Below are 12,181 nucleotides of genomic sequence, written 5' to 3' on the forward strand. Positions count from 1 at the left end.
TCCACATGCTATGTTTCACTGTTAACTAACCATGCGGATACAAAAATGCGTGTTACAGTAACCTTAGAAACAATTTCGATACTAAGTAGCACTAGGCTGGCTACAGAGGGCGCCATTGACACACGTGGGAAAGGGCTCAGCCTACCCTGGTGTGAGGTCCAATCAGAAACTGGTTGTCAGCCCTACTGAGAAACAAGGGCTTTGAGCTGCGGTGCCCTAAGGTGAGCAATAGAACTCGGTTAGGAGACTGTGAGGTGGAGAGGAAGCGCGGGGGTCTAGCGACCTTCTCCTCGGTGCGGGTCACCGGCTGCGGGACTAGCAGGCTGGGGCCCTGCGCCTGCCCGCCAGAGGCTCCGCCCCGTGACGCGAGGCCCCTCCCCCCAGCGCCCGCTTCCAAGATGGCGGCAACGATACTTGCCCGGCTGTCCGAGTGGCGGTGACCAGGTATGGTGGGCTTGGGACCTTGGAGAGAGTCTTCCGAGCAAGGTTTGGGAGATCGGGGGAAGGAAAAGTTCTGAGTAAAGGCTGGAAAACCAGATTGAGCACAGACAGAGTGTCGGGTGGAAATGTGGATGCGGGCCGATTGCTTTCACGTTGCATGCTAGGGACAAACAAGAGACTAAGGTGGGATGGGCGTGCCCGAAAAGGAAAGGAATTCTAATGACATCCCTCCTCCCCCGCGCGCGCGCGCGCGCAAAGCGCTGGCCACGCCTTTCCAGATGAGCCGGCCCAGGTGTCCTGGCCGATTCTGCTCTAGACCTCCCTCTGTACTTATCACTTCACCTAGAACTCTGCTCCCCACCCCCACTAGGGTTGGAGGAAGGTGGAAAAGGTAGAGGACACCACCCCAACCCTTCTCCCGGCCACGTTCCAGGGTTGCTGGCTTGCAGCTCCCAGGTGGTCAAGCACCCTGCACCTGCGGAGGCTCTCGCTGGTACGTGAAGAACAGAAAGAACCTGTTTCCTGTTTTGCTGTTCTCTAGGCCACTCCAAGGTCCTGACACAACTGCCTTGCCTCTTGAATAGGTTTGAGTTTTGTTTTGTTTGTGCCTCCATTCATTTCCCTGTCCCCACTCCCCAAACTCGTTTTGTTGAAGTAGAGGGTTAGGTACAGACCTGTCACTTAGTCTACTGGAGGTAGTCCCAAAGAAACTTGACCTGGCGTCTTTTTCTCCAATCACTTTCCCGCACTTCCCACGATGAGAAAGTTGTTTCTTCCTGATCCCGGTCTCTACTGTACAGGTGACTGGTTCTTCTCGATCACGTCTGGTCACAGATTGGCCGTTGGAATGCCTTTTTCTGTCTTCTGTGACAGTTCCAATTTTAGATAATGCCTCCCATCTCTGCTCCCCGAGGACCTCCTGGAGCCCCCATGATCCGGAAGAAGACCGCGTGAACACAGGTGTGTCTCTTTTGTAAGATTGGACAGATAAAGACTTCTGAAATGGACTTGACTTAGGACTTGAATGATGTAAGGTTCTTGAAGGTGGAGAATGAAAGTGACTAAAGTGGATGAAGATGAAATTTGAGCTTTATTGATTTGTATAAGGACTGCTGGTGGTTGTTACCTGGTTATCTTCTGGCTTTTTTTTTTTTGTTCTTGTTTGATTATATCAGTATTCCTTTTTTGCTTTTTTGTGACTTTGTTCTCTGCTTGTTTCTCTTCCTTTCCCTGGCACCACTTTCCTCTCTACCTGCTCATGTCACTGCTTCTTGCTCTCTTCCCTCCTGTTTGCTCCTAGAAATCCCTTCACTCTTTACCTAGCCCTCAAGTCAGGATGTTGCGGCGGCTGCTGGAGAGGCCCTGCACATTGGCCCTGCTTGTGGGCTCCCAACTGGCAGTTATGATGTACCTGTCACTAGGGGGCTTCCGAAGCCTTAGCGCTCTGTTTGGTCGCGATCAGGGCCCAACGTTTGATTATTCTCATCCCCGTGACGTCTATAGTAACCTCAGTCACCTGCCTGGCGCCCCTGTCGCTGCAGGGGCTCCTCCAGCTCAAGCTCTGCCCTATTGTCCAGAGAGATCTCCTTTCTTAGGTGAGTACGAAGGGAAAACGGGAAGAACAGAAGGAGGTGTGGGAGCAGGGAGCCCTGGGCAGGCATGAATTGAGACTTAGGTTAATGTACTCCAAGGTGAGCTGATGTTGAGATAGAGTGGCCTGTGAATTGAGAGGCTAGAGTAGGCTCTTGGGTCACAAGGTTTCCACGGCCTGCCCATTTTATGGGCTCCTCATGCCCCAGGGTAGGAATTATTTCTCTTGTAGATGAGTTTTGGCTTTATTAGGTAAAAGTTGTTTTGCTTTTTTCCTGTAGCTTCAGTGTGGGACAAGAGAAAGTAAATAGTTTAGGGTAAGAGCCTGTCTTTTTAGATTTTTTGAGACATGGTTTCTCTGTGTAGCTTTGGAACCTGTTCTGGAACTTGCTGTGTAGACCAGGCTGGCCTTGAATTCACAAAGATCCTCCTGCCTCTGCCTAGCTAGCCAGCCTTGTGGAGGCTCGTTAGATTTTTGAGTGAGCCCTTGGGGAAACTGAGCCCAGAATCAGGCTGTTGGCCAGAGGTATTCTCAGATTCTGATACCCATTTTCTTCTTGTGCCTCCAATGTCTGAACTTGCCTTTCCTTACCAACAGTGGGTCCCGTGTCGGTATCCTTTAGCCCAGTGCCATCACTAGCAGAGATTGTAGAGCGGAATCCCCGGGTGGAACCAGGGGGTCGATACCGTCCTGCAGGATGTGAGCCACGATCGCGAACAGCCATAATTGTGCCACATCGTGCCAGGGAGCACCACCTGCGTCTGCTGCTTTATCACCTGCACCCCTTCCTACAGCGCCAGCAGCTTGCATATGGCATCTATGTCATCCACCAGGTATCCCCACTTCTACTTTACTCTTTCCTTTTTTTTTGGGGGGGGGGGAACAGGGTTTTCTCTGTGTTATAGCTCTGGCTGTCCTGGAACTCACTCTGTAGGCCGGATATTCACCTGCCTTTGCCTCCCGAGTGCTGGGATTAACCTATGTACCACCAGCGTCCAGTTCCTTACATTTTTTGATGTTAAGGAGGCCTCAGATAAAGGCCTCTCTCTCATCTAATGGGTCTGTGGGATAATTGTAAGAGGATTAAGCAATACATAGTGGAGAAGCCACCTTGTTCTTCCAACCTTGTTAGTCCCATGCTTATTCTGTTAGATCTGTCTCCCAATCCTGTTAGGATATTCCTACCCTCCTATATTTTTCTGATTTTTTTTCCCTTTGTTGAGTGGCTTGTGTAAATTTGGAATTGGTTAAGGATGAGCTAAAATACTAGTTCTGCAATTTTGTTAAAAAAAAAAAAATTTGCATTAGATTTATTTATTTTGTGTGTGTGTGGTTTTTTGGTTTGTTTTTTTTTTTTTTTTTTTTTTTTTTTGTTTTTTTTTTTTGTTTTTGTTTTTGTTTTTTGCCTGCACATACACGAATGTGCAAAACAAATATGCGTTTCTGCATTTCTTTTGTTTTTGAGATAGGGTCTCATGTAACCCAGGCTGGTCTCAGAATTTACTTTGTAGCTGAGGATGCCCTTCAACCTCTGATCCTCCTGCATCTCCCTTCCCACTGGTGGGGGTGCAGGCACATGCTACTATACTTGGTTTTATGTGGTGCTGAGGACTGTGCCAAGGGCTTAATGAATGCTACCAACTGAGCCACATCTCCAGCCCTTGTTTTGCTTATAGTCTACTCAAGACCTTCCTGTCTCCAGCTGGAGAGATGGCTCAGGTTGAGAGCACTGGCTGTTGTTCTGAAGGTCCTGAGTTCATATTCCTAGCAACCACATGGTCACTCAACAACCATCTGTAATGAGATCTGGTACCCTCTTCTGACATGTAGGCAGACATGCAGTCAGAACACTATACATAATAAATAAATCTTTAAAAAAAAAAAAAAAAAAAGGTCTTCCTGTCTCAGTCCTAAGTGCTGGAGTTAGAGCCAGGTACCACCCTGCTCTGCTCTTCATTTTCTTCTCCTTTCTGTTGGCCCCATGTTCCGCTTAGGTGTTCTTTTCACTTTAGCACACATGCTGCCTACTTTCTCCATGCATAGCCTGGTCTCTTTCATTATCTTCTAGGCTGGAAATGGAATGTTTAACAGGGCAAAGCTCCTGAATGTTGGGGTGCGGGAAGCCCTGCGTGATGAAGAATGGGACTGCTTGTTCTTACATGATGTGGACCTCCTTCCAGAAAATGATCATAACCTGTATGTGTGTGACCCCCGGGGACCCCGCCACGTTGCTGTTGCCATGAACAAGTTTGGATACAGGTAGTGGGCATGGAAGGGCACTAGAAAGGGAAACCAACCTTGTAAGAGGAGGAGAGCTGAGGGGATTGTGGGTAGGGTTGATGTTCCAAATTTGTGAAAATACAAGGATCTTTTTCTCCTTAGCCTCCCGTACCCACAGTACTTTGGTGGGGTTTCAGCGCTCACTCCTGACCAGTACCTGAAGATGAATGGCTTCCCCAATGAATACTGGGGCTGGGGTGGTGAGGATGATGACATTGCTACCAGGTCAGACTTCTTGCAACACCTCTTTCCCAAACCCTAGCCATAGTCTTTCAACACAAATCTTTAGCTTCCTGGTTCAGCACTGAGCCCATTGCTTTCCCTCAGGACAGGCTTTAACCCTGCTGCCTATTCTATCAAATTTCAGTTTTCTAGATAGATCTGGTTGGTTATATTCTTGGGAAAAGGGGTAAGAGCAACTGGAAATACGGAATTCTAGATCTCAAGAAGGGTCCTAAAGACAGGTTAGTTCTTCATTTTGATAGGCTCACATATAGACTACTTCAGTGAGAATGGGGGGAGGGGGGATTCTGTTCCATATAGCCCAGAATCACTTTCTTATTTTAAAGGGGGAAAAAAGAGGGCAGGGGAGACTCTGATTGGCATAATGAATCAGCATGTGAAACATTCTTACCTTTAGCCTCCAGTGAACCACTTTCAGGTGAAATGTATTTGAGCTTAGTATGCTGGATCCATTGCCTCCCTTCCCCTTCTGTCCCTTGCAATGACATCTTTTATGTTAATTCTCATCTGAGTGTATTTCATACCCCAAAAATTCTAGATGTATTTTTTCTTTCTTTTTTTTTTTTTTTGATTTATTTATTATGCATACAGTGTTCTGCCAGAAGAGGGAACCAGAAGAGGGAACCAGATCTCCTTACAGATGGTTGTTAATGCTAGGAATTGAATTCAGGAACTCTGGAAGAGCAGCCAGTGTACTCTTAACCTCTTAGCCATCTCTCCAGCCCTAGATGTATTTTTTCAGTTCTTTGTCAAACTACCTCCATGTCTTGCTTCTGTGTTTCAGAATTCGGGTTTGTTTAAGGTCCTGGTCAGTCTATCTGCTTCTGCTGTTCTCTTCCACACATGGCAGCAGCTGGAAAGGAGTTGGGTAGTTTAGACATTATTTCTAAATAAGACTTGCTGGGCTAGGAGTGCAGCTTGGTAGTTCTATGTTTAGGATAGGTAAGTTCCACTTCTGCCCAGCACAGAAGGGAAGAAGCTGAGGTGGCTGAGTTTGGGTTTGCCATTTCTGTGCTTTAGATAAAATGGCCCCTTTCCCTGTCCTCCTAAGACTCCAAGGGCAGCTCTTAGGAGCCATTTAGAAAGGAGGTATAAAAGTTACAAATCTCCCTCTGCCAGTTCCTGTAAGGCCCCAGGGCACCTGGCGTTAGATGCTGCTTTTTAGATACAGCCAACTTTACCTTCTGTTTGATTTTCTCCTCCTTTTCATACTTGGCAGTCTTATTTTTTTCCTTCCCAAACAGATAGTTACTCTGTGTAAAGGTGCATGTTATCACTTCCTTGATGGTCTTTACTTTTCTCATTCACCTGCCAGCAGCTTTTTTTTTCCCATTCTAGCTCCTCCAAGAGTCCCTCCCTTTTCTCATAGGGTTCGCCTGGCTGGGATGAAGATCTCTCGACCACCAACCTCTGTGGGACACTATAAGATGGTGAAGCACAGAGGGGACAAAGGCAATGAGGAAAACCCTCACAGGTAGGGAGGAAATTGTTATTGGACTCCCGGCTTTCCTCTCTTCATGGAACTCTTAGTCCCTAAATTCCAGGATATTCCTTTTAGATCTTAGTCTTAAACCTTTAACCCTCAGATTTGACCTGCTGGTCCGCACCCAGAATTCTTGGACACAAGATGGAATGAACTCATTGACATACCAGTTGCTGGCTAAAGAGCTGGGTCCTCTCTATACCAACATCACTGCAGACATTGGGACTGACCCTCGGGGGCCCCGGGCTCCCTCTGGTCCCCGATACCCACCAGGTTCCTCCCAGGCCTTCCGACAAGAGATGCTGCAACGCCGGCACCCAGCTAGGCCTGGTCCTCTGCCTACTGCCAACCACACAGCTCCCCACGGTTCACACTGATTCTTCTTTGCCCACTTTAATCATGAAAGTGAATCAGAGGGGTTGTATTCCCCGCACCCTCTGCTCCTCACTTCTTTCAGAGGGATGTGAGGAAACTAAATCCTAGTACTGTGCTGGGGGGCAGGGACCTCTCCTCACTGCTAGACTGGAGCTGGGCTCCTCTAGACCTGGAGGTTCCTCTTTCTAGGGGCCACCTCTCAGGGTTTATGACTGTGAATCCTTGATGTCATTTTATGTGACGAATCCTGGGAGTCCCCTGCCCCCAGGGTAGGAGCAGGGCTGGACCCCAAGCCCCTTATTCGTTCATGAACATCATTTTTCCAAGAGTGACCTGGCTTCTCCTGGGACCTCTGTGAATATTTATTCTATTTATGGTTCCTAAGAAGCTGTCTGGTGGAGGAAGCCTCTACCAGGGCATTTCCTGCCAGTGCTGGAGTAGCTTCTCTGGTCTTGGCCCAGGGGGCTGGGATTTTGATATCTTTTCTAATAAAGGACTTTGTCTCATCTTGCTTGTGCTTTCTGCATTCCAGGCTGCTTTATCTTCCCCCACCACCCCGGCCCCGACAAGCCTGTAGGTTGACAGAATGCCAAGAACAAACTAAGTTCAAGCAACTTTTATTTTCACGAGTGGGAGAGGGGGAATCAGTGGTTAGATTCTGTGCCCAGGACAGCAACTGCTGCCTGACGCCCACTCTCTATACAGTCATTGACAGCGACCCCCTCATAGGAAGCTCCAGCCAAAGTGAGGGGCAACCTTTGAGCCGTCAGGAATTGCATAGCTGACTCTGAAAGGTAAGAAAGGATACAAGGAATGTTGTAACTGAGGTCTGACTTTCTCAGCCCAGCCACTTTGCCAACTTACCTAGTTTTTGCCAGTGCCCTAATGTGTACTGAGGGATACAGTTCTAAGGAGAGATAAGATGCAAGGGAAAGTTTATTACTGATTTCCAAGACCTTGGCTGACATACTGATAAACACAGTAGCTCCTACTTTCTTTTTGTTTTTGGGTTTTTGTTGTGTTTTGTTTTTGAGACAGGGTTTCTCTGTATTGCTTGGTATCCTGTCCTGGAACTAGCTCTGTAAACCAGGCTAGACTCGAACTCACAGAGATCTGCCTGCCTCTGCCTCCCGTACTTTCAATAGGGAACTAAAATTTATTTCAACTCACCTTGTGTAGATGGACCAAGCAGTGACTTGGTCGCTCCTTCAGTCCTAAGTGTATAGCAACTGCCTCCTGTGCTTGCTGTTTGAATAGCTCTGGGGACAAGTCATGGCCATTAGCTTCTAGCTTCTGTAACCAGTAGCCTCCCAACATCACCTGTGGAATAGAACACTGACCATCCTGCCCTTGTCTATGCTAAGGCCCAGAGAAGTCCTTCCAAAACCCCACTATAAGCACAGTTTCCTCCTCTCACAGTCACTCTGAGGCCTGGGGGGTTCCCATCCTGCTCAGGAAAGGCAACTGAGTCATACACAACTCCCAGAACAGTTGGGTCTTCTGATGATGGCACCAAATGTCCAAATCCCTGGAGAGGAAGATGTCTGTGTATCATGAGGAAAAGGTTCTCACAGCCTGTATCTTCCTCCCCACCCCATCTCCTCCTCTCCCTCCTACCTGGACAGGCAGACAAGCTCCTTGGTACTGCAGATTCACCACAGCAACAGACACAGCAGTGATAGTACCCAGGACATGCGCTAGAGGTGCAGCCTCAGCAGGGAGCAGCTTGCTAAGCACTAGGGATCAGACAAAGGCATTAACACTAGGCTAGGTCAGGCATGACCAGTTCAGGAGCCTGATGTGGCACTGATGGCACAGGAAGGCATACTATTGCCTCCTGATGGTCAGGGAAAAGGAGGGACTGTCCCATTACCTGCAGCTGGAATGGTACTAATAATGTGGTCAGCCTCCAGACTGCTGTCCCCTAGAGACACCTGAGTGATAAGAACATTGCAGAGATAGGGTGTTATAAGGACTTTATAGGTAAGTGAGATTTGCTGCCTCGCTCTTAGTTTCCCAGGTACCCAAGAGACAGGAAAGACTGGGTGCTGACTCAGGATGAAAAACATGAATGTCAATATCATTTGAACAAAAATCCTCTGTATAATCCAGAAAGTAAACCGGGAAGAGGCCAGTGGGCTGCTCTGAAAAGTTCAGTGAACGTGGGTGTCCTTTCCTGCCCCCAGATACTCACAAGCACTGCTTCCAATTACATAGCTAAGGGATTTTTGAGGAAAGTTCACAAACAATGCCTAGGGACCTGAGGTGGCCAATATCTAAATAGCTTCTCGAAGGCAAGAAAACAGTAAGCCCAGTGCTACCACCCCTGACCTGGTTAAACTACTCAGACAAAGACAGTGATGCAGGGTGTGTATGCACACATGTGTACAGGTGCCTTTGGAGTCCGTAGAAACGAGGTCATCTGTGTCCCTGAGCTGGAGTTCCAGGCAGTTGTGAGCCACGTGATGTGGGTTCTGGGAACTGAACCCAGCCAGGTCTTCTAAAAAGGTTTACATGCTCTCAAGCTTTGGAGATATCTGTTCAGCTCCCCCTTACTCAACAGTAGAAGAAATTTATGGACAAGAAGTTATCATTGACATTAAAAGGTGGCAGATATGTTCAAGGAATACTGTAAGGCTTTGATGCCTTTAAGAATCTTGTGAGTGATAAGTGTGGAGAGATGTCAATTAGTGGGCAACAGAGTAATAGTATGGTGGTCATAAAAAAAAAAATGGTAGTCATATGAGAAAACAATACCGTGGTTTAAAGTCTCGGACCAAGTTTAAAGAAATGGATGTTCAACAGGGAAGTCCACATCCCTCCCCAGAGAGCCCATTTTACTGTGGTATAATTCAGGTCATACACATTTCCATATGAAACTTTTTGCTAAATATATTTTTGCAATATTCATAATAACAGCAGCAACAACAAAACCAGTAACACTAATAGAGGTTCACTATACTCCAGAGAGAGTGTTCTCCTACCTTCCAGTGTCCTTCTGGCTGGAGGCTGAGCCCACAGACTGGCTGACCTTTGAAGACAGTGACTCCGTTACTAGTTAAGTAGTTGTGAAGGGCCTGGGGCAACATCTCCAGCCCTCCACGGAGTGACCACTGGCTCCATCGCTCAGCCCGGGCCTGACGAACTAATGAGGAATCCAGCTGTGGACTCTGTCCTAAGAGGAGGGAAAAGATATATTATCAAAATAGTACCCTTTGTACAAAGTACCTCACTTTGTCAGGCTTTATATTTCACCCTTTGAACCAATGCCTCCCCTCACCTGCCCCCAGCAGCAGCCCCAGTAATATGGATCGATGGGTTTGCTCAGCTTGGAAGAGACTGGGAAAGCAGGACCGGATACTGAGCTCACGGCTGTTGCCTGCAAACACTCCTCGGCAAAGACTGTCTATGGCTAAAGATGCCACCTTAAGGGTAAGACTGGGTCTGAGGGGCCAAGGAATAAGCCACCCTGGCTGATTTCCATTGGCCCTGTTTGGGACAGGATGAGGGAAGAAGAGAGTTTGTGCTGGGGGTGTTCCCACTGTAACAAAGGATGGGAAGGATGGGAAGGAAAGGAAGGCATTTATTCCCAACACCAAGTTTTGGAGATTCCACCAATAGAAAGAGGACATCCCTAGATGCAGCAGCTAGTTTAGGAGGGAAGAGGTTTGAGACCACCTCTGAGTTAGTGTCACCTCAGGTCCAAGGCGGCGCTGGGCAAAACTGTGCACAGTTTCATCAAGCTCTTTGCCCTTGGGCGTCATCAAATCCCTTAGCCCAGCCCAAAACAGAGGTTTCGAGAAGGGGGGTGAAGGGCGGAGTAGCCCCCTGCATGAAGGAAGGCAAGGTGAAAACTCCCTGAGTCAACTTCCCAGCTCCCAGGGGTTATTTTCATTCATTTAACCCCTGTGGCTGGAGGGGCTGACAGGGAGCTAATGGAAGAGGTGTACAGTTAGGAGGTGAAGTGTTACCTGAGGCCAGAGGGTAGGGGGTGCAGGGCACCGCCTACATACAGGAATCTATTCTGGGCAGCTGGATGATTCCCCCGGACAGGCAGGATTTCTGATTCCAAGCCAAGCTCAGAAACCTGCTCTCCACAGGCCCTCGGGAAGAGGACACACTAAGGAAAAACTGACCCAACAAATGTCTTTCCCCTCTGCAACTCTATCCGTTTGGAAAACTCTCCTCCACTACCTGTCCTACACATTCCACACGATGCTCACCAAGAGCAGGGTCTGGGCTCCCAGGGCGCCAGCCGGCCTAATTCCTCGAGGTCCAAGTTCAAAGATCGCACCATCTGATCCTCGGACTGAGCGGATCCAGCCTCCCAAACGCTTGCTGCCCTCCACTAAGATCACCTGGCTCCAAAAGTAAGATACTGTGGGTGCAGGAAAAAGGGACTGGGGACGGGGTTGGGGAGACTACACATTCCATGGGATAGAATCTATCCAGTTTTTGCTGGAAATGTGAAGAGTATTAAATGAGTCTTTCTCTGGTTCTAGTGAGGACTCACCTTAGGGGGACAGGGGCCTCGGATCAGATGATAACTTGCCGCCAATCCACTGATACCTCCGCCAAGCACGATCACAGTCCGGCCCATTGTAAGGCCTGGGGGAAAGTATAGAGATACCCCGGCAGAACAGGAGGCACCCTGTTTTACAAATGCAGAAACCCCACTGGTCCCGTACCCCACTTCTGGGCACTTACTGATTTGTGAACACCTAAGGCTGGGCGCGCATATACGTGCTGGTGGCAGAGGGAGACCTTCGTACAGAGGCCCCGACTTAGCCACGAGATAGGGGGAACCAGAGAAAATGAATGATATAGAGGCCCTAGGACAGTCTCTCCTGGCGGTGGGCAGATAAGGCCCCCGCCCAGGCTATCTCCACAGCTCAAACTCTCCGGGGGGGAGGGGGTGCAGAATTGTGCAGCACACGGTTTCCCTAGCCTCAGCCGACCAGCAGACTCAAGTCTGCAATCCCCGCCCCTAACTTTTAGGGTCCCTGCGACTCTCCATCTACTCCATTCTGGCGGCCCGCAGCTGCGCTTAGCTTTACTGCTTCAGGATTGGTGGATCCTGGAAAGCAGGTTCTGGATTGGTGAGCTCTGGATACATCCACCAATGAAAACACCGAATTATCAGTGACGTTCTGCCACTTCCCGAGTCAGCTCTGTGGAACAAGTTAACTGCTTCATTGCCTAAGCGGCGGAGTTGGTTGTAATAACCGGCACTGCGTTCCCCAGGGGCAAGACAGAGAAAAGCCGAATCCCGGAGTTAGCATTCCCCAGCTCAAGCTTCCTAATCCCGTGGTGAGAACCCTGGAGGGAGGGCCCCATGAGCCTTGGTTGGAGAGAGACACTTGGAGGCCAGTCTGCGGGGAGGTGGCTCCATAAACAGCTCTTTGATGTTAGCAACAGCCAGGGCCTACGGGAGCTAGGGCCACCCGGCAACGAAACCTGTGTTTGTCAACAGGGGTTCTTGGGTGCCTTGCTCCCGAGGGGCCGTTATCCTCTCCACCAAATGCTGCGTGCCAATGCCTACTACACTCTAGTTTTATGCCTCTCCGCCGCTTCACAAGTCTCAAGGTTTGTCTTCTTAGCACCACTAAACTCTGTTAAGGCACAAGTGCAAGTAAGGCTTTCTCAATCCCGGTTCTTTTCCTTCTGCTCTGAGTGCGCCCCCGCCTGTTCAAAGACGGAATTGGGTCCCACAAAGCTCCATCCAATCGAACCAAATTCTGGATATCCCTCTTACCCGCAAATACAAA

The 12,181-nt window shown here is 48.8% G+C and overlaps 2 protein-coding genes across 8 annotated transcripts; one reads left to right on the forward strand and one right to left on the reverse strand.

Moving 5' to 3' along the window:
• Positions 1-1,241: 1,241 nt before the first annotated feature.
• On the forward strand, positions 1,242-6,919 carry B4galt3 (beta-1,4-galactosyltransferase 3). Of its 2 annotated transcripts, XM_051186252.1 has the most exons (7): positions 1,242-1,401; positions 1,742-2,036; positions 2,630-2,865; positions 4,101-4,291; positions 4,415-4,537; positions 5,925-6,029; positions 6,142-6,919. In XM_051186252.1, the coding sequence occupies exons 2-7, from the start codon at positions 1,778-1,780 to the stop codon at positions 6,413-6,415; spliced, it is 1,188 nt and encodes a 395-aa protein (XP_051042209.1). In that variant the 5' UTR covers positions 1,242-1,401; positions 1,742-1,777; the 3' UTR covers positions 6,416-6,919. The 2 variants fall into 2 exon arrangements, with proteins under 2 accessions (XP_051042209.1, XP_051042211.1); XM_051186254.1 differs by lacking the exon at positions 4,415-4,537.
• A 95-nt stretch (positions 6,920-7,014) lies between these two features.
• On the reverse strand, positions 7,015-11,336 carry Ppox (protoporphyrinogen oxidase). 6 transcript variants are annotated; one of them, XM_051186247.1, is made up of 13 exons: positions 11,121-11,336; positions 10,927-11,021; positions 10,637-10,771; positions 10,385-10,500; positions 10,109-10,241; positions 9,694-9,838; positions 9,398-9,588; positions 8,287-8,347; positions 8,031-8,149; positions 7,831-7,941; positions 7,584-7,733; positions 7,278-7,320; positions 7,015-7,200 (listed from the first exon to the last, which is right to left on the reverse strand). In XM_051186247.1, the coding sequence occupies exons 2-13, from the start codon at positions 11,011-11,013 to the stop codon at positions 7,058-7,060; spliced, it is 1,434 nt and encodes a 477-aa protein (XP_051042204.1). In that variant the 5' UTR covers positions 11,014-11,021; positions 11,121-11,336; the 3' UTR covers positions 7,015-7,057. The 6 variants fall into 6 exon arrangements, with proteins under 6 accessions (XP_051042204.1, XP_051042203.1, XP_051042206.1 ...); XM_051186246.1 differs by lacking the exon at positions 11,121-11,336 and having other exon boundaries at positions 10,927-11,091; XM_051186249.1 differs by lacking the exon at positions 11,121-11,336 and having other exon boundaries at positions 10,385-10,516; positions 10,637-10,775; positions 10,927-11,079.
• Between the last annotated feature and the right edge of the window lie 845 nt (positions 11,337-12,181).

The sequence above is a fragment of the Phodopus roborovskii genome, unplaced genomic scaffold (genome assembly GCF_943737965.1).
Source record: "Phodopus roborovskii unplaced genomic scaffold, PHOROB, whole genome shotgun sequence".
NCBI classification, from domain to species: domain Eukaryota; kingdom Metazoa; phylum Chordata; class Mammalia; order Rodentia; family Cricetidae; genus Phodopus; species Phodopus roborovskii.

What these genes read in the sequence shown, in the direction of transcription:
- B4galt3 (XM_051186252.1), top strand. Translation starts at nt 1,778, where the DNA reads ATGTTGCGGCGGCTGCTGGAGAGGCCCTGCACATTGGCCCTGCTTGTG. An exon ending in AGAGAGATCTCCTTTCTTAG is followed by an intron (nt 2,037 to 2,629) that starts GTGAGTACGAAG and finishes CCTTACCAACAG; the next exon opens with TGGGTCCCGTGTCGGTATCC. An exon ending in GATGATGACATTGCTACCAG is followed by an intron (nt 4,538 to 5,924) that starts GTCAGACTTCTT and finishes CTTTTCTCATAG; the next exon opens with GGTTCGCCTGGCTGGGATGA.
- Ppox (XM_051186247.1), bottom strand. Translation starts at nt 11,013, where the DNA reads ATGGGCCGGACTGTGATCGTGCTTGGCGGAGGTATCAGTGGATTGGCG. An exon ending in AGCGCCGCCTTGGACCTGAG is followed by an intron (nt 9,839 to 10,108) that starts GTGACACTAACT and finishes CTTACCCTTAAG; the next exon opens with GTGGCATCTTTAGCCATAGA. An exon ending in GCTTGGTCCATCTACACAAG is followed by an intron (nt 7,321 to 7,583) that starts GTGAGTTGAAAT and finishes ATCTCTCCTTAG; the next exon opens with AACTGTATCCCTCAGTACAC.